The sequence below is a fragment of the Lycorma delicatula genome, chromosome 4 (assembly GCF_047948215.1).
Source record: "Lycorma delicatula isolate Av1 chromosome 4, ASM4794821v1, whole genome shotgun sequence".
In the NCBI taxonomy this organism is placed as follows: Eukaryota; Metazoa; Arthropoda; class Insecta; order Hemiptera; family Fulgoridae; genus Lycorma; species Lycorma delicatula.
In genome coordinates, this window is record NC_134458.1 from 170,244,579 (window position 1) to 170,265,725 (window position 21,147).

General features: G+C 31.4%; 1 protein-coding gene across 1 annotated transcript in view; it reads left to right on the top strand.

Moving 5' to 3' along the window:
• LOC142324071 (uncharacterized) overlaps nt 1–21,147 on the top strand; it is a 761,232-nt gene that overhangs the window by 133,113 nt on the left and 606,972 nt on the right. Inside the window, exons 4-5 of the mRNA XM_075364700.1 lie at nt 8,315–8,503; nt 19,918–20,067. Coding sequence (XP_075220815.1) covers nt 8,315–8,503; nt 19,918–20,067 — 339 coding nt within the window. The remainder of the gene's footprint in view (nt 1–8,314; nt 8,504–19,917; nt 20,068–21,147) is intronic.

Sequence of the window (21,147 nt, forward strand, 5' to 3'; positions counted from 1 at the left end):
TGGGGTTAGTGCCGCTGTAACCGATTGAAAAAAAAATTGTAAGGGAAGTGTGTGCGGAGATGTTTTCTCCATAACAGAGTAATAATAAGCGGGAATAGTCTGAACATGGAAATAGATAAATCTCTTTTTTCAAGGTGAAAATACACTGCGGGGACGGTACCCTCAGCAATGGGTGTTTGCTAGGCTTACCATATTTTTTTTGGATCCAACCCAGGACATATTTTTGAAATTACTTAAAAGTCTTAACAGTTTACTGAAACATATACTTTATTTATTCAGTTGTATTTTTCACTAGACATGACTTTTTTCAGAAATGGTTTGTTTGTTTTAATTACATCATAAAATTCACAACAAAAAAGTACTGAATTAATTTTAATATTTAGCAGATGTTTAACAGTAGATACTGAAAGTCTACCCCTTTCTGCAGACCAAGTGTTCCCTGTAATAGAAAAAACTTTCTCAACTGGAGCACATGTCCCAGGCAAAGACATCGCAAACTCAACCGTTTTAGAAATATTGCAACATGAAATATCTTTGTCTTTTGAAACACCTTAAAAATTGCTTTTCCCTTCTCTTCAATAGTATCTGGTACTTTTTCAGAACTTGAACCACAATCTACCCTTTGGTTTTGAATTACCTGGTACAACAATGTACTTCATGAAATAGGTCATCAATATTTATGGAATCTTTTATAATTTCATTAACAACTTGTGCACTCACTTCTAAATCAGACCAGGCAATTTCAGTTCGTAAATTTATCCACTGAAACTTACTAACTTTATTAAAACTGGTTCTCCACAATTCTACGCATTGGATACTAGAATTATAAAAATTGTCAATGCTTGAGAAGAATTTTTGTTCCTGAACATCATTATTTTCTTTTAGAGTGCATAGCAATTCTTTGGCAGAAGATGGTGTGAATTTGTGGGTTTTTCTTTCCTGAAGTTGACAAATTAATTCAGAATATGTCCGAAATGCGTCTGTTGCTGTGATAGAATTCGCTTCCAATTTCGGAACTACATTATTAAATAACTGCAGAATACCATATACAAATTTCAAAATAACAGTTCACTTTCTAGATTTTCAAAAAAATCAAATAATAATTTTGGGCATTTATCACAAGATAAGGAGTATGATTTTAGGCCACAAAAATGGAAAGAATTCTTTCTATTGCAGGTAACAAATTAAGGAACCTTGTGCTGCTATGAGATAATACTTTTTTGTAATATATTTCCACAAATTTACAGAACTCTTTAAGTTTCATTACTCTTACTGTATATATGTGAAAATATTTATAAATTTTTATAACAATAACTTCTATGTCAGGGGTAGAAAATCACATGCTGTTTGTACTGAATTGTGTACAATGTAGACTGACAACCAGTTCCTAAAATAGGTCTATCTAAATCACTTCGAACTTTTCTGAACCCATTTTCATTCCCCTTTCTCTTTACCCCACCAAAGTTACTGTTAGTGGTATCAGCAGTATAACAAATCAACTTTTCAAGTTTGTATTTTTTCACACGCTGCAAAAGATACCGAGTCAAAATTTGAGCAGTTTCACCTGACCATTGAAATTTAAAAGTTTAACTTGAATTCCCTCCTCCAGACTGAAATATCTTACAACAATTGGAGAAAGTTTTACTTCACTTCTGTTTGAGCTATCCATCATTACTGTTACATAATTAATGTTTTCCAAAGAACGCAACACTATCAAATATAAATGACGAAATAACATTAACAATAATTGCCTCGGTTTTGGTTCTAACAGATGAAAATTTTGGGTCATATAACTTTTTAACCAGTTTATATACTGAAGGTGATCACACTATTAATCAACACTATATTAACTTTTGAGATCCAGTTATCAAGGTGCATACAAATACAATGAAGAGTTTACAGGCATCAGCGAAAAAATGAATCGAAAGGAATGTGGTACATCTAGATCTATGCTAGATTCCAATTTATATGAATTTGTGTAGCGCCGGCGTATCAACAAAAGGGATCCGTTCAATCTAATTTTGCAGGATATCGCCTTGTGTTGGCCTTGACAAAAATAAAAGACCATTTTTTGTGATTGCAGTGGTTATACGAGGTCTGTAAATAAAGTAATGAGACTAGTTTTTTCTTTGTCAGCCAAAGTGGCAACACTGTAAAGACACTAGTAAACATATGATTTTATGAACAGCTGATTTATATTAGGTATTAATATTTTTAGTCTGTGGTGAGACGTAAATGATTATTAGTCCACATGAGATGTAAACAAACTTTTTGTGTAATGCATTTTTGTTGTGTGTTACAAAAATGAGTGATACTAATTATGAGCAACGTTCTGCAATCAAGTTTAGGAGCATATGGAGATGATGCTCTGTCATGAGCCGTAGTTTTTAGGTGATTTAAAGCATTTTCAGATGGCCGGGAATCAATTGTGGACGACCTCTTTCTGGAAGACCGTTAATGTCAAAAAGTGACAACAATGTTGAGCAAATCAAGAGACTTGATAAGGTACAACCGGCAATTAACTGTCAGAATGATTGCAGAACAACTGAATTTGACCCATACCACAATCCATCAAATTTTGACAAACGAATTGGACACGAAAAAAATTTGTGCAAAATTTATCCCAAAAAACCTCACTGTTAAACAGAAAAACAACAGGGTGGAAGTGTGCCATGATCTTCTAGGACAAATTGAAACTGATCCTGATTTTCTAAAAAATGTTATTACCGATGATTAATCTTGGATATTTGAGTACGACCCAGAAACCAAACACCAGATCAAGGAGTGGCACACTTCAAACTCACCATGTTCCAAAAAAGCAAAAATCAGCAAATAAAAAATCCAAACCATGCTAATTTATTTCTTCGATAGTAATGTCCATAAGCAGTTTTTGCCTACAGAACAGACTGTAAATCAATATGTTTACTGAGAAATTCTTGAAAGAATGCGGAAAAGAGTTGCCTATGTGAGACCAGCCTTCAAAGACAACTGGATGCTGCATTATGACAATGCACGTTGTCACACTGCACTCTCAATTGATGAGTTTTTGGCAAAGAAAAATATTCCTGTATCACACCACCTTATTCACCTGACTTGAACCCCTGTGACTTTTCCTGTTCCTGACTTTAAAAAAAACCACTCAAAGGACACCATTTTGGAACAGTAGAAAACATTTTTTTAAAAATGTAACCGACCATCTGAAGGATATTCCAGTTTCTGAGTTCTGGTATGAAGAGTGGGGAAACTGTTTGAAGTGTCAAGGGAACTACTTCGAAGGTGAGTCCATGTATAATTGGAATGTAAATAAAACGTTTTTCTGATTCAGTCTCATTACTTTATTTACAGACTTTGTGTATTGTAATTATCTTACCTATCTAAATATTTTTCAAATTTAATTAAAAATTAAATTTTTATTTTTCAGATTTAATTTAGTTAATTTCAGACTGATTTTTGATCTAACGTATTGCTTGAAAGCTTAACTCAATTTTGAGCCAAGCATATATATTGCTCTTCAAATCTTTGAGAACTGTCTGATATAGATTCACATTGTCTATGATCATAAATTCTAGTAGCCCTAGAAATTCTAACTGTGACCTCGTTGACCTAGGCGTTATGAAAATATTAATACCAAGTTGAAAGTCAAATCTGCACTTTGTGGTTTACCCTGATGGAACCAGGATAGAAAAGTCAGTATCTTGAAGAGTTTTTCAGGACAGAAAAGTCTTCAAAATATTACTTTGTTTGCATTAGAGAGTTCTCGTGGGTCGCCACCAGAGTAGACAAATATTTATTATTACTAATGTATTTGTTCCAATCTGTTCAAGCAGTGAACAATAAGTGATCTATGGTTAATTGAGTCTCAACCATCAAAGTACATTGGTATCCTCTGTCTAGTATTTAGTATTTAAGTTCTAGTAAACTTTTACTAGGATTTGAACCTCAGAACCTCCGACTTCAAAAATCTGCTGTCAAAGTGATTTGCGATGACAAGTTTATCACTAGACCAACCCGGTGGACTAGATTAGAAGGTAACATTAATTTTGTAGATCACATAATTTTCAAAAAAACTCAGCATTGACATAGACCATGATATTGATGTAGATGACAACATTAAATTTGACAAAAGAGATTTTAGTTATTTTTATTTATTTTGATTTATGTAGTAGTGAAATTGGTTAATTTTGAACTATGGTAAGCATTCCAGGGGTCATAAGATAGCTACAGTTAAAATTTTGTGATGATTGGTTTAGCAGTTTTCACCGTTATCTGGAAGAAACGAAAAAGAAGTTATCTATTTATGTAGTTGTGAGATGAGACATCAGTGACTTAAATTATATGCCTAAAGTTATTCATTCAGTCATTCACTGTATATTAAATAATATTTCATCATTTATATAGGTAGTAATTTTCTATTACCTCTGAGATAAGCAACAAATATAATATACATTTATCTTATCTGATGATATGTAATCTTAATTGGTTGCTATAAACTTTAAAGTAAAAGTTTTACTTGAAGAGGAATCATTTATGTTCATCTTATTTAGGTCATCAAACTTATTTTTTGTTGTCTTATGGTAGATTCTTTCTATAAACAACATCCAGTAATAATTATATTTTTTTAAATAACATAATAAATATGTGTTGTAGTTTATGTAGCCTGTTTTAATCTTTTTAATTTTTTATGAAATCATTTTATTTCTAATGTTTTGAAGGTTGTGATAACTATGCATTTTAAAGTACCGAAGAATTTCTTTGGTAATGTTTATGATCCCTAATTTTTGTAGAAATCATACTTAGCTTGACTTTTTTTGTGAAATAGGTTTTTTATGTGCAGTTTCTGTTCATATGAGCAATATTTAAATTTATATGGTTATGAAAACACAGACTGAACCAAATTTTATTAATGCAATGTTTTCGATAACTTAAATCAAAACTAGAAACATTTTGAAGTAAACCCATGTGATCATCTTTGCTCACATGACTGGAGTTTAGAATTTTAAATAATTTCCATTTACCATATCATAGACAAATACATAGCTTTTATCTATGTTTTTATAATTATTTTACTGCAGTTTGTTATCCATCTGTTAATTTGAATGAGAGTTAGAAAACTATTAATTTTTAAATAAACTATTTCTTCGGTTTTTTAATTATTTAATGAAAATTGTTATTTTCCTTTCAATTCATTTTGCTAAGTAGTTTTTCATAAACATTTAAAAATTTGTTTACTATGTTTAGTGTTATTGACTTAAAAGTTTGTTTTTTTTAATTTTTATCTCAGTATATTTTCAGATCAGGAATGGTTTTTTCACAAAGTGGTGGTGTTGCTTTTCTTAAAAAAAAAGAAATTTTGTTCAAATAGCTCGGAATTTTTTATTTCAGGTGCAAGTTTCATGATGCTTTCTAACTATAACTATGCAAATAATAAGAAATCTTTGTAATATCATCGCCTTATTTTTTTATTTTTTGTTTAGCAATTTTATAGTTTATTTCATGTAATTTTATTATGTGTTTTAAAAAAAGATGTTAATGCATAATAATCTTTAATTTATAGTCAAGTTTCTTTTTTGATGCTGTTTATTTTGTTTTTCTTTTTTTTGTCTTCAGTCATTTGACTGGTTTGATGCAGCTCTCCAAGATTCCCTATCTAGTGCTAGTCGTTTCATTTCAGTATACCCTCTACATCCTACATCCGCAACAATTTGTTTTACATACTCCAAACGTGGCCTGCCTACACAATTTTTCCCTTCTACCTGTCCTTCCAATATTAAAGCGACTATTCCAGGATGCCTTAGTATGTGGCCTATAAGTCTGTCTCTTCTTTTAACTATATTTTTCCAAATGCTACTTTCTTCATCTATTTGCCGCAATACCTCTTCATTTGTCACTTTATCCACCCATCTGATTTTTAACATTCTCCTATAGCACCACATTTCAAAAGCTTCTAATCCTTTCTTCTCAGATACTCCGATTGTCCAAGTTTCACTTCCATATAAAGCGACACTCCAAACATACACTTTCAAAAATCTTTTCCTGAGATTTAAATTAATTTTTGATGTAAACAAATTATATTTCTTACTGAAGGCTCGTTTAGCTTGTGCTATTCGGCATTTTATATCGCTCCTGCTTCATCCATCTTTAGTAATTTTACTTCCCAAATAACAAAATTCTTCTACCTCCATAATCTTTTCTCCTCCTATTTTCACATTCAGCGGTCCATCTTTGTTATTTCTACTACATTTCATTACTTTTGTTTTGTTCTTGTTTATTTTCATGCGATAGTTCTTGCGTAGGACTTCATCTATGCCGTTCATTGTTTCTTCTAAATCCTTTTTACTCTCGGCTAGAATTACTATATCATCAGCAAATCGTAGCATCTTTATCTTTTCACCTTGTACTGTTACTCCGAATCTAAATTGTTCTTTAACATCATTAACTGCTAGTTCCATGTAAAGATTAAAAAGTAACGGAGATAGGGAACATCCTTGTCGGACTCCCTTTCTTATTACGGCTTCTTTCTTATGTTCTTCAATTGTTATTGTTGCTGTTTGGTTCCTGTACATGTTAGCAATTGTTCTTCTATCTCTGTATTTGAACCCTAATTTTTTTTAAATGCTGAACATTTTATTCCAATCTACGTTATCGAAAGGCTTTTCTAGGTCTATAAACGCCAAGTATGTTGGTTTGTTTTTCTTTAATCTTCCTTCTACTATTAATCTGAGGCCTAAAATTGCTTCCCTTGTCCCTATACTTTTCCTGAAACCAAATTGGTCTTCTCCTAACACTTCTTCCACTCTCCTCTCAATTCTTCTGTATAAAATTCTAGTTAAGATTTTTGATGCATGACTAGTTAAACTAATTGTTCTATATTCTTCACATTTATCTGCCCCTGCTTTCTTTGGTATCATAACTATAACACTTTTTTTGAAGTCTGACGGAAATTCCCCTTTTTCATAAATATTACACACCAGTTTGTATAATCTATCAATCGCTTCCTCACCTGCACTGCGCAGTAATTCTACAGGTATTCCGTCTATTCCAGGAGCCTTTCTGCCATTTAAATCTTTTAATGCTCTCTTAAATTCAGATCTCAGTATTGTTTCTCCCATTTCATCCTCCTCAACTGCCTCTTCTTCCTCTATAAAACCATTTTCTAATTCATTTCCTCCGTATAACTCTTCAATATATTCCACCCATCTATCGACTTTACCTTTCGTATTATATATTGGTGTACCATCTTTGTTTAACACATTATTAGATTTTAATTTATGTACCCCAAAATTTTCCTTAACTTTCCTGTATGCTCCGTCTATTTTACCAATGTTCATTTCTCTTTCCACTTCTGAACACTTTTCTTTAATCCACTCTTCTTTCGCCAGTTTGCACTTCCTATTTATAGCATTTCTTAATTGCCGATAGTTCCTTTTACTTTCTTCATCATTAGCATTCTTATATTTTCTACGTTCATCCATCAGCTGCAATATATCGTCTGAAACCCAAGGTTTTCTACCAGTTCTCTTTATTCCGCCTAAGTTTGCTTCTGCTGATTTAAGAATTTCCTTTTTAACATTCTCCCATTCTTCTTCTACATTTTCTACCTTATCTTTTTTACTCAGACCTCTTGCGATGTCCTCCTCAAAAATCTTCTTTACCTCCTCTTCCTCAAGCTTCTCTAAATTCCACCGATTCATCTGACAACTTTTCTTCAGGTTTTTAAACCCCAATCTACATTTCATTATCACCAAATTATGGTCGCTATCAATGTCTGCTCCAGGGTAAGTTTTGCAGTCAACGAGTTGATTTCTAAATCTTTGCTTAACTATGATATAATCTATCTGATACCTTGCAGTATCGCCTGGCTTTTTCCAAGTGTATATTCTTCTATTATGATTTTTAAATTGGGTGTTGGCAATTACTAAATTATACTTCGTGCAAAACTCTATAAGTCGGTCCCCTCTTTCATTCCTTCTGCCCAGCCCGTATTCACCCACTATATTTCCTTCCTTGCCTTTTCCAATGCTTGCATTCCAATCTCCAACTATTATTAAATTTTCATCTCCTTTTACGTGTTTAATTGCTTCATCAATCTCTTCGTATACACACTCTACCTCATCATCATCATGGGCGCTTGTAGGCATATAAACGTTAACAATCGTTGTCGGTTTAGGTTTTGATTTTATCCTTATTACAATTATAATTATTAATTATATAATTATTATATTATAATAATTATTATAATTATTATTATATATTATAATTATTATTATATATTATTATAATTATTTTGTTTAAATATATATATTTTTTTTATCAGGGTTATGGTACAGCTAGTTATTTCGCTGTTTTTGATGGGCACAATGGAACAGAAGCTGCTGTCTATTCTGTTTCTCATTTACATCAATTTCTCATGGAGAGTCCTCATTATCCTGAAGATCCTATAACTGCTTTGCAGGATGCTTTTATTAAAACTGATGACTATTTTAAGGAAAAGTGTGCAAAAGATGTAAGTAGATAAGGTATTGTACTGTTATTATTAGATATTAAATTACATTCACTAACTATTTGTCTCTGTTGTTACCTACTGTATAATTGTAAAGCTTCAGTAACAGTAGATTCTTTTTCTTCATTTAACTAGTATTATGTTTCATCTTATTTATGATGAAAAAACTGGTAAGTATATCAATTTAAATCATTATATAATTATGCGTTGTAGAAGCATGACATATCAGGGGGGTAGGTTTGTTACTACATGAGTTAAAAAAAAAAGTAAATACACCAGCATTTATTTGGGGAGAATAAAATAAATATTATTTTTATTATGATAAGTACATAATAATACATCTATAGAGCAAGTCAAAAATATGGAAACCTCTTATCAGCTTTAAAACTGTTCCAGATAGAATACTGTAACTTTCAGGATAAGGTATCGGCCCACTACTTTACCTTTTGACAAGAAATAGAACTTCAACCCCTTCTTGTGGGGTGATCCAGGGGCTGTAACTCAAATATTTAAATGACAACACCCTTTCTGTAATACATCATTTTAAATGTCTCTAAGACAAGAAAATGGTATAAATAAAAAGCTGGTATGATGTCTGTATCCAAAATGGCAGTGAGATAAAGTTTAGATTTTGAAAATTACTATATTTAGTAAGTTCAAATAATAAAATTAAATAAAACGAAATTAAATTAAAATTTTAAAAGATTAAAAAAATGTTATTTTTTAACACAAAATTTGTTTTTGTTGCAGTTTAATGAGTAAATAAATAAAAATATTGTCATCTAATCATGCTGATCATTGATGGTCTCTTCTCATTGTTGCAAAAAAAAGCTTACTTCATTGTTGTGTAATATTCCATTTAGAGTGTTTCATTACTAAAGTGTTAGTTTCTTAAGGCTAATTGATTTTGTCTGCCTTTACTGCATTTGTTAGCCACTTTTGTTATTTACATCTTTTTTTACAATTGTTTTTTACTGAATTAATATCACAACATATACTTAGTGAACAGGAGAGGGTCACGCTTTTAATGATGAGAGTTTTGTTCATAAACATCATATAATGAGGTTTATGAATTATATAACCTCATTATATGATGTTTATGAATTTTTCAATGCAATATTTAATAATCATAACCCTATTTCAAAAGATACAATGTCAATAACCATGAAGAAATTTGAAAAAACTGGGATCATTAATAATTGGGGAATACCAGGAAGGCATAAATCTGCAACAAATAATGTCAAATCATTAGATTATGCAAGAATTTATTGAGAATTAATATTCTTCTACTCAGATAGTAGTGCAAGAACATAACATTTAACAAAGTTCAGTGATTCGAAAACTTCAAACCCTTCAAAATTCATCTGGTGCAAGAACTTACTGAAGATGGCTGCAATTGAAAACTTGAGTTCTGTGAAGTTGATGAACAATGTTTGTACAGATCCTAATTTATTAAACAACATAGTTTTTAGTGATGTAGTCATATTTTTTTTTAAACAGCAATGTAAATTGCCATAACTGTCAATATTGGACTGATATTAATATACACTGATATCATGAGGCACTTACACAGTATCCAGTCAAAGTAAATGTATGGGCAGGTATTGTTGGTGGATGTTTGATAGGGCCACCATATTTAAAATATGAAATAATGTTAAGATAAATACATAAAGAATTAAATCTGAAAAATAACTATAAAATAAATCACAATTCTGAAGTTGTTAATGAAGATTGAGCAGACATTTTTGTAACAGTGAACAAGATATAGAAAATTAAGAGGTTTTTACTTTTTTTTTAAATTTATACTATTTAAAAGCTCATCAACAGACTAATATTGTTTCTGTAAAGGATAATCTTGTAAATTGTATTTTAAATTAACTGGTTAGAAAATTTTTTAAATGGTCTAGTAATCTATTAAAAATGACAACAAAATCATAATGAAGCCTTTTCATAGAGTTACACAAAAGCAATTCTATCATCTCTATGTTAGAAGTGGATATTGTTATTTTATTTTTTTTTAAATAAGTTACAATTTTTCTTAGCAAAGATTGCATATTCATAAATATAAGCACATTGATTAGTAACCATGTTTAATTTTCTAGATATTGATACACATGATTTATACTTATGGGGGCCAAACAATGATCTAACAGCTCAAAAGCTTGATCTGAATAAGGAAAACTGTTAAAAAACACTATTACTAACCACAATATTAATTAGTAAATAAGAGAAGTGGTTATAATTCATATAAATACAAAATAATTAGAATTACATAGAATAATCTTTCGCTGAAGGGTACCATTATATATATATATATATGAAAATTTAGCATGCAAGAAAATAATGTTACAAGGAGAAGTTGAAATGTAATGTACAGTCGCTGTAAACTTGCAAATAAGAGATAGTCAAATGAAACAAATTTGGCGAAAAGATATATTTCATTTGCTACAGAAACATACGTTTATTTTTCCACATAGTCACAACGTTTATTTTTCCTTGATTCACAACCTCTCTGTGTCCTTTAGTTGATCATCCACGGTAAAATGAATACCTTAAATATTCATTTTTAATTGCAGAAAAAAGTGAAAATTACAGGGTGCCAAATCTACTGAGTATGGAGGGTGTGGAATAGATTCAGATTTCATCTTCTCAAGAGACTCGGCAGTTGCATGCTACGGCCGAGTATTATCGTGTTCCAGAATTGTTTGCTTCATCAGTCACCTAACATGACACACAAACACACATCTCCTAAGGTGTTTTAATGTCCTTATGCATGTTTTTGTGATGTGAAGGTCATTTTGAATTAATTAATCCACCTTTTTTTGGTGCTTCTCATCAGCCACAGAAACCAGTCAAACACTGTATTGTTCATCCTCAATATTCACTTTACTGATACACAAAATTTTATTGTCCATCTATTAACAGTACTTCAGTCAACAGTTTAATCACCATAATTGGCTTTTAGATGACAATAAATGTCACTAGCGTTCACTTTTTTCATCATTAAAAATTCAGTCACTGCATGTAGTTTTAGATGTGTTAACATAGCAGGCGTACTCAACTCCATAACAATGTCAACCAATAAATAATAAAGGGTCAACAAATTTTGGAATGCTTGTAGTAGGGGAATGAAACTACAAGATAATAGCATTTGTCAGTATGTGAGACAATTTGTTCTGTTATGTTCCAGCATACATTGCATTTAAGTCACCTCTATGATAAGTAATAACCCAGTACTGTAGGACAGAAAATAAATACCTAAAGTTGGTAGGTGTAATGATTGTATATATAGCTTCTCTCGCAGTGATCATACAATTGGACTTCCAAAAAATAAGCTCAAATACTTTTACCCTAAGTTTGTTGATGGTAAATTGATGAGATTACCGTATTATGGATTGATAATAATCTCTCATACATAATAATCAGTTCTGTTTTGGAAATCATCTAAAAAACATTTAGAAAGCTCTTTTAAGCTACAAAGCAAAACCTTTAAATATATAACAGGGATGAAGAAATTAGCCTTTATTCTTTTAAATATCTACAAATAATGATAATTCCCACATTATTTACTATAAAGCAATAATCAATAGTACGCAGACAGCTTTTAAGAGCAATTTAGATATTCACAATCAGGACAGTTATGAAACAAGTTGGCTAGTCTTATAGAACAATGTTATTTGAGTGTAACAAAGACCAGTGTTCATGAAAAAATTACCATATGATGTTTATACTGGTTTCAATACAAATGTTTTTATAAAAATCTCTTAGTAGTTTTAATTCCATCAAAGAATTTCTTTCCCAACAGTAAGATGTGGTAAGTAATGCAGTTATTGGTTTAGGATTATTTCAATTTTTAACTTAACTTGTACTTAGTACTGACTCATGAGGGAATTGTATTTAAAAAATCAAGCCAATAAAATCATTACAGAATTTTGAAACCATTAATTGAAAGTATCAAGTGTTAATTTTTGTATAATTTCTTTAAGTATAAATTAAATGTTGATGCATAAATTCTATTATAATTATACTTTATTAAAATATCAAGTAAGTAATTTTATTTTTAACAGCATCTTGTATTGAAAATACAAGATGCTGTTCATCCATCTTTAGTAATTCTACTTCCCAAGTAACAAAATTCTTCTACCTCCATAATATTTTCTCTTCCTATTTTTATATTCAGAGGTTCATCTACATACATTACATTACTTTTCTTTTGTTCTTGTTTATTTTAATGCAGTAGTTCTTGCGTAGGACTTCATCCATGCCGTTCATTGTTTCTTCTAAATCTTTTTTACTCTCAGCTAAATTACCATATTATCACCAAATCGTAGCATCTTCATCTTTTCACCTTGTACTGTTACTCCACATCTAAATTGTTCTTTAACATCATAAACTGCTAGTTCTATGTAAAGATTAAAAAGTAACAGGGATAGGGAACATCCTGGTTAGACTCCTTTTTTATTACGGCTTCTTTCTTATGTTCTTCAATTATTACTGTTGCAGTTTGGTTCCTGTAAATGTTAGCAATTGTTCTTCTATCTCTATACGTGACACATAATTTTTTTTAAATTCTGAACAATTTATTCCAATCTACGTTATCAAATGTTTCGGCATGATGTCTGTATGTACGCAGGTATACATATACCTGCGTAACCCAAAAACAATTACCTATAGGATGTTAAAATTTGGGATTTAGGATTTTTGTAACATCTAGTTGTGCACCTTCCCCTTTGATTGAAATTGACTGGACCAAGTGTTCAAAAAAGCCCAAAATTAAAAAAACAAAATTGGATTTTGGACTTTTTTCTTAACTGCAGTAATAAGCCTTCATTGAGAATTTTTCAATGATATATCATAAGTGGTATTTATTTCAATTGGTTCCAGACTTACAGCCAAATAAACTTTTAATTAATAAAATATTTGGAAATAACAAGGGGACGGCACATCGGTTCAATCAGACTTTATCCCCCTTTTTTTAATTTTTTTTTAAATTTAAATATAATTATAACCTCGGATTGTAAAAAAAAATTTTTAAAGAAATAATTCAATAATAACGATAAAAAAAAGAAAAAATTACGAGAGGTTATTAATGAGATAAAATTTTATGTATTTTCATTTTAAAAAATGTGTATATGTAATTTAACAGGTGTACAAGGAAGTCACGAGGTCTACATCAGATTTTTATTACTGTTTCTTTCTTATGCTCTTCAATTATTATTGTTACAGTTTGGTTCCTGTAAATGTTAGCAATTGTTCTTCTATCTCTATACTTGAACCCTAAATTTTTTAGCATTCTGAACATTTTATTTTAAATGCCTTTTCTAAGTATATAAATGCCATGTATGTTGGTTTGTTTTAGTTCAATCTTTCTTCTGCTATTAATGTGAGCACCAAAATTGTTTTCCTTGTCCCTATACTTCTCCTGAAACCAAATTGGTCTTCTCTTAACACTTCTTCCACTTTTCTCTCAATTCTTCTGTACAGAATTCTAGTTAAAATTTTTGAGGAGTGAGTAGTTAAGCTAATCGTACTGTATTCTTCACATTTATCTGCCCCTGCTTTCTTTGACATCAAGACAGCAACACTCTTTTTGAAGTCTGACGGAACTTCCCTTTTTTCATAAATGTTACACACCAGTTTGTATAATTTATCTATTGCTTTCTCACCTGCACTGTGCTGTAATTCTACAGGTATCGTGTCTATCCCAGGAGCCTTTCTCCCATTCAATCCTTTAATGCTCTATTAAATTCTGATCTCAGTATTTTGTATCTCCCTTTGTGTATCCTCTTCGACTTCCTCTTCTTCCTCTATAACACCAGTTTTTAATTCATTTCCTCCGTATAACTCTTCAATATATTCCACCCATCTATCGACTTTACCTTATGTACTACAAAATTTTCTTAACTTTACTGTATGCTCCGTCTATTTTACCATTGATAATTTATTTCTCTTTCCACTTATAGAAACTTTTCTTTAATTCATTCTTCTTTCACTAATTTGTACTTCCTGTTTGTAGTTTTCTTAATTGTTGATAGGTCGTTTTACCTTCTTCATCACTAGCATTCTTATACTTTCTACACTCATCCATCAGCTGCAATATATCCTCTGATATCCAAGGTTTTCTACCAGTTCTGTTTGTTCTGCCTACGTTCACTTCTGCTGATTTAAGAATTTTCTTTTTAACATTCTCCCAATCTTCTTCTACATTTTCTACCTTGTCTTTTTTACTCAGACCTCTTGTGATGTCCTCCTCAAAAATCTTCTTTACCTCCACTTCCTCAAGTTTCTCTAAATTCCACCAATTCATCTGACATCTTGTCTTTAGGTTTGTAAACACCAATCTACATTTCATTATCACTAAATTATTGTTGCTATCAATGTCTGCTTCTGGATATACTTTGCAGTTGACGAGTTGATTTCTAAATCTTTGCTTAACCATGATATAATCTATCTGATAACTTTCAGTATGGCCTGGCTTTTCCCATGAGTATATTCTTCTATTATGATTTTTAAACTGGGTGTTGGCAATTAATAAATTATTTCATGCAAAACTCTATAAGTCGGTCCCCTTTTTCATTTCTTTTGCCCAGCCCATATTCACCCACAATATTTCCTTCTTTGCCTTTCCAGTGCTTGCATTCCGATCTCCAACTATTATTAAATTTTCATCTCCTTTTATGTGTTTAATTGCTTCATCAATTTCTTTGTATACACACTCTACATCATCACCATTGGCATCTACATCATCATTGGCACTTGTAGGCATATAGACATTAACAATCGTTGTTGGCTTAGGTTTTGATTTTATCCTTTTTACAATGATTCTGTTGCTATGCATTTTGCTATTCTAAAAGAGAGCAGAAGAATGCTAAGAGAGAGAATGTAAGAGAGTAGAATGCTATTGCATTCTACTCTCTTCCCTATCTTCTTGTTCATTATGAAACCTACTCCTGCCTGTCCTTTATTTGAAGCTGTGTTAAAAAATCAACTGACCAAAAGTCATTTTCCTCTTCCCACTGAACCTCACTAATTCCTACCACATCTACATTTAATCTATCCACTTCCCTCTTTAAATTTCTAACCTATCAACCTTTTTTAGACTTCTAACATTCCACACTCTGACACTTAGATTGTTATTTTTTAATTTTCTGGTGACCCCATCCTTAGTAGTCCCCACATGGAGATCCGAACGGGGAACTAGTTTATCTCCAGAATATTTTACCAAGGAAGGCGCCTCCATCTTTGTTACTACAGAGAGTTACATTTACTTGGAGAAAAAGTAGCTGTAGTTTTCCATTGCTTTCAGCTGCACAGTACTCAGAAGATTGAATGATGTTGATATGGCCATTTAAGTCCTCCTGACCTACACCCTTAACAACTACTGAAAGAGCTGCTGCCCTCTTTCACGAATCATTTCTTAGTTTGGCTCTCAACAAATACCTCTCTGACATGGTTGCACCTTTGGTCCAGCTACCTTATATCATTGAGCACTCAAGCCCCGTCACCATCAGCAGGGTCTCATGATTCATAGAGGGAGACATTTAAGATATACAATCTATATATATATATATATATATATATATACTACTACTATTTATATACTATACTATACTATATATATACTACTCATCCATAAATAGTGAACATTTAAGTCTTTTTCTTTTCACAGTAACGACACTTGGTTCTTACTCTTCTTAGTCATATGGGAATTCTGGACAGTAGTTACTAAGGAAGTTTATTGCAAACAGCTAGCTTTCATGGAGTGTGTAGATAACCCATTCCGATTTTATCTATTTTTTGAAACATTGCTTTTTTTTATTAGAATCACATCTATAACAAAACACAGACTGGTGTCTTGTAATTTAATCAAGAGCAGGTTAGCTGGAAGAATGGTAAGAATTTGTTAATAATTCTTCATTTTTAAACTTTGGTCCTCTCTGGAGGGCCCCCCTGATGTTTTAATCAAGATTTCTTGAAAGATGTCCTCCCTTATTTTTGATGAGAACCCAAATCAGGTCTCAAAACCTGAGGATGAGTAGTCTGGACCTGAACCAAATTGGTAGATTACTTGGCATAAGTAAGACTGATAAGAATGTTAATGAAATAAAAACAATTCTTATTCATTTTTGAGTAGCTCAGTCAGTGAGGTCTCTAAGGACTTTCCTACCTATGGGTTTCACTAAAAGTCAAACTCATGGCTGAACTCCCTGTTTGGTTAATCTGAAGGGTTTGTAAACTTTAAATCTTAAGTTTCTGTCTTTTCCCAATTTTTCTCAATTATTTGGTTATTATAAAATTATTGTTTTTATTATTATTATTATCTGTAAGATTAACCTCCTCCCTCTTTTATGAAGCTTTACATCACTACAATTTAAGGAACTTTTGTTGTCACTCTTCTTACATATTTATATAAGTGATACATAATGTATGCATACAATTACTTTGTGTTACATCAGAGCTTGAAAATTATTGAATGATATTTATGATGTTTCTCAACGTTTAGCTCAATTAGGAAAGTGTTAGGCTGTCATCATGCTAATTTATTTACAGGCTTGGCTGTGTTCAAGAGTTTAAGCAGTTTGGTGTAAAAGTATGCTTTGAGCATATCTAAGTCGATGAAAATTTTAAATAATATGATATATTAAAAGTATTGTACTGAGTATTTCTTAAAAAATAAATACAACATAAAGCAACCAGTTATGCATGAAGAGTATAATAACATTTTCTTCCCTACTATATTGTGTAATAAAAACTTAATGGGTGACCAAATCAAATCTTAACTGGAGTTGCACCCTCTGATATGTTTTCGTGTGTCATGAAAATGATTTCTGTAAAACATTTAAAGAAAATGTTTGCATTTTTTGACCACTTATGGGAAAAGATGTAGAAATTCTTATCCATGCACATGTTTTCTCTTTATATTAACTGTCTTACCTCTGTCCTCTGCAGTAGTTCAGTATATACATAATGTTGTACTTTTACTAAAATGAAGCCGAGAGTAGTGGTGATAGCTTTGTTACTCTTCTTGTTCTGTATCATATAACAGTAATTTGTTTAAATCATCTTAGACTATTTCACGCAGACTGTTTTCAAGAAAATGTAGCTCTCTGCATGTTCATGTAACGAAGATGGAGGTCCCTTCCTTACTAAAATGTTCCAGAGGTAAACTAGTCCCCCATTCAGATCTCCAGGTGGGGATTGCTAAGACAGGGGTCATAAGAAAATTAAAAAAATAACAATGTATGAGTCAGAGCATGGGATTTTAAAAGTCTAGAAAGTTTGGTAGGTTAGAAAATTTAAAGAGGGAAATGCGTGGTTAAATGTAGATGTAGTAGAAATTAGCAAGGTTTGGTGGGAAGAGGAAAATGACTTCTGGTCAGGTGATTTTAGATTAATTAACTCAGCATCTAATAAAGAGCAGACAGGAGTACGTTTCATAATAAACAAGAAGAGAGGAAAGAGAATAGAGTATTTCAAAAAGCTTAGCGTTAGAATCATTGTAATCAGGATAAATCAAAAACCAAGCTGACAACAATTGTTAAGATCAATATGCGTACAAGTGCCCATGATGATGATGAGGTAGTGAGTATATGAAGAAATCGATGAAGCGATTAAACATATAAAAGGGGATGAAAATTTAGTAATAGTTGGAGATTGGAATTCAAGCACTGGAAAAGGCAAGGAAGGAAATATTATGGGTGGATATGGGCTGGGCAAAAGAAATGAAGGAAGGGACTGACTTATTGAGTTTTGCACTAAGTATAATTTAGTAACTACCAACACCCAGTTTAAAAATCGTAATAGAAGAATATACTCTTGGGAAAAGCCGAGCCATACTGAAAGTTATCAGATAGATTATATCATGGTTAAGAAAATATTTTGAAATAAACTCGTCAACTGTAAAGTATATCCAGAAGCAGACATTGATAGCAACCATAATTTAGTGATAATGAAATGTAGATTGGTGTTCAACAACAATCCTAAATCCAAAATTTCAACTTCCTACGAGTTATTGTTTTTGGTTTGCGGAAGATATATATACGTGCGTACATACAGACGTCACGGCGAAACATTTGATAACGTAGACTGGAATAAAATGTTCAGAATTTTAAACAACTATGGTTCAAGTATAGAGATAGAAGAACAATTGCTAACATTTACAGGAATCAAACAGCAACAGTAATAATTGAAGAACATAAGAAAGAAGCCGTAATAAAATAGGGAGTCTGACCAGGATGTTCCCTATCCCCGTTACTTTTTAATCTTTACATAGAACTAGCAGTTTATGATGTTAAAGAACAATTTACATGTGGAGTAACAGTACAAGGTGAAAAGATGAAAATGCTACAATTTGGTGATGATATGGTAATTTAGCTGAGAGTAAAAAAGATTTAGAAGAAACAATGAACAATGATGATTTCATTTTAGTGGATGAAGTCCTACGCAAGAACTACTGCATTAAAATAAACAAGAACAAAACAAAAGTAATGTAATGTAGATGAACCGCTGAATATAAAAATAGGAAGAGAAAGGATTGTAGAGGTAGAAGAATTTTGTTACTTGGGAAGTAGAATTACTAAAGATGGATGAAGCAGGAACAATATAAAATGCCAAATAATACAGATGAAACCAGCCTTCATTTAGAAATATGATTTGTTTACATCAAAAATGAATTTAAACATCAGGAAAACATTTTTGAAAGTATATGTTTGGACTGTAGCTTTATATGGAAGTGAAACTTGGACGATCGAGTATTTAAGAAGAAAAGATTAGAAGCTTTTGAAATGTGGTGCTGTAGGAGAATGTTAAGAATCAGATGGGTGGATAAAGTGACAAATGAAGAGGTGTTGCAGCAAATTGATGGAGAAAGTAGCTTATATGCCACATATTAAGGCATCCTGGAATAGTCACTTTAATATTGGAGTGAGCGGTAGAAGGGAAAAATTTTGCAGGCAAGCAACATTTGGAATATTAAAACAAACTGTTATGGATGTAGGATGTGGAGGGTATACTGAAATGAAATGACTGGCACTAGATAGTGAATCTTGGAGAGCTGCATTAAACCAGTCAACTGACTGAAGACAAAAAAAATACTTTTTCAAGACCTGCTGTACTAGAAGTATTTAATAATATATTTGGTAACATAATGGATTGTTCTTTACTTCCATTAATCCATTGAGATCTTTTGGTTAGCTTCATTTTTTTTGCTTTGCTGGTTTAAAAGCTTATACAGGTACAATTTGTACTGCTATTTAATTCATGAAATTTGATTTTTTATTAAAAATAAATATTTTCTATCTAAAAGTTCATGAAAATTTAATAAATTGAAGTTTGTGCTTTTAAGCTTATTTTAAAAATAATAATTTTGATGTTATCACTATATTTGCTTGTAATTAATAATATTATTTTTTTTTTAGGATTTAAAGAGTGGAACCACAGTTGTTTGCTGTTTATTACGACCTCAAGAACGTATGCTTTATGTCGCATGGGCTGGTGATTCACAAGCAGTTCTTGTTAAAAATGGTTTTCCATATCAAATTGTCAAACCGCACAAACCTAACAGACCGGTATGTTGTTTTGCACATCATTATATTATAGTTTTTTTTGTTTTTTTTTCTAATCTGGAATGTTTTAATGAAGTTGTTCAATGATATTATATCTTTTTAATATCATTCAGTTTACATTAAAAAAAAGGCGGTTTAATATTTAAAACTTGTCTGATACAGACTTGAAATAAATGTGTAAATTAAGGAAAAGTTAGTTGTTATTATTATTATGAGAAATTCTGTGTGTGAATTGTTATCTTCCACTTAATAGCATAATCCAGCAGGTACATTTTTAGTATGTGAAACTAAAGTAAACAGTCTTGCTGAATTTTTCTTAAATTCATCATCACTCTACTGTTTAAAGTTGTATAGATACAAGAAAATATTACTAATGTCATGAAATTTTGATGGCAATTTTGTATTTAATTAATCAGTTTTTTTAAAGTGGGACAAATGCTATGTGTAATTTACTAGCTTTGGGTGTTGACAGAAGTTATGGAAATTCTTATAGGATATTAGCATGTCCATTTCAATTATTAAGCCATCTGTTTGATTTATAACCGAGTAGTTTCAACTAACCTGACATAAATCAATTAGAAGTGACATAAATCTCACTTCTAAAGGTGCCATAGCCGTTCTCAAGAACCCTGTCACACCATACAACGGATGCCTGAAATATCATCCACAGTCATTCTGTGCATGATGTTTCAAGCTCATAGATAAAAAGAGGTAGATAATTGAAAGAAATATATTATAAAAGTACATTTTATTTGCTATAAAAACTTACATTTATTTTTTCACATAGTCGCTATTTACAGTTACACATTTCTTCCAATGGTGAACCAGTTTTTTTTATCGGTGAAAAATTTGGTAGTCTTTCCTTCAGTTAATCATTCATGGGGAAATGAATACCTTCAATATCCTCTTTAATTGCAGGGAAAAGTAATTATCCCAGGATGTCAAATCTGAAGAGTATGGAGTAGAGGGTGTGGAATAAATTCAAATTTCAACTTCACAAGAGCCTTGCTGACAGCACACCTAGGAGGTCTTTCTACGTAGTTTAGGTGTTTCTCATCAGTTACAAACTTGTCAACCAATGTA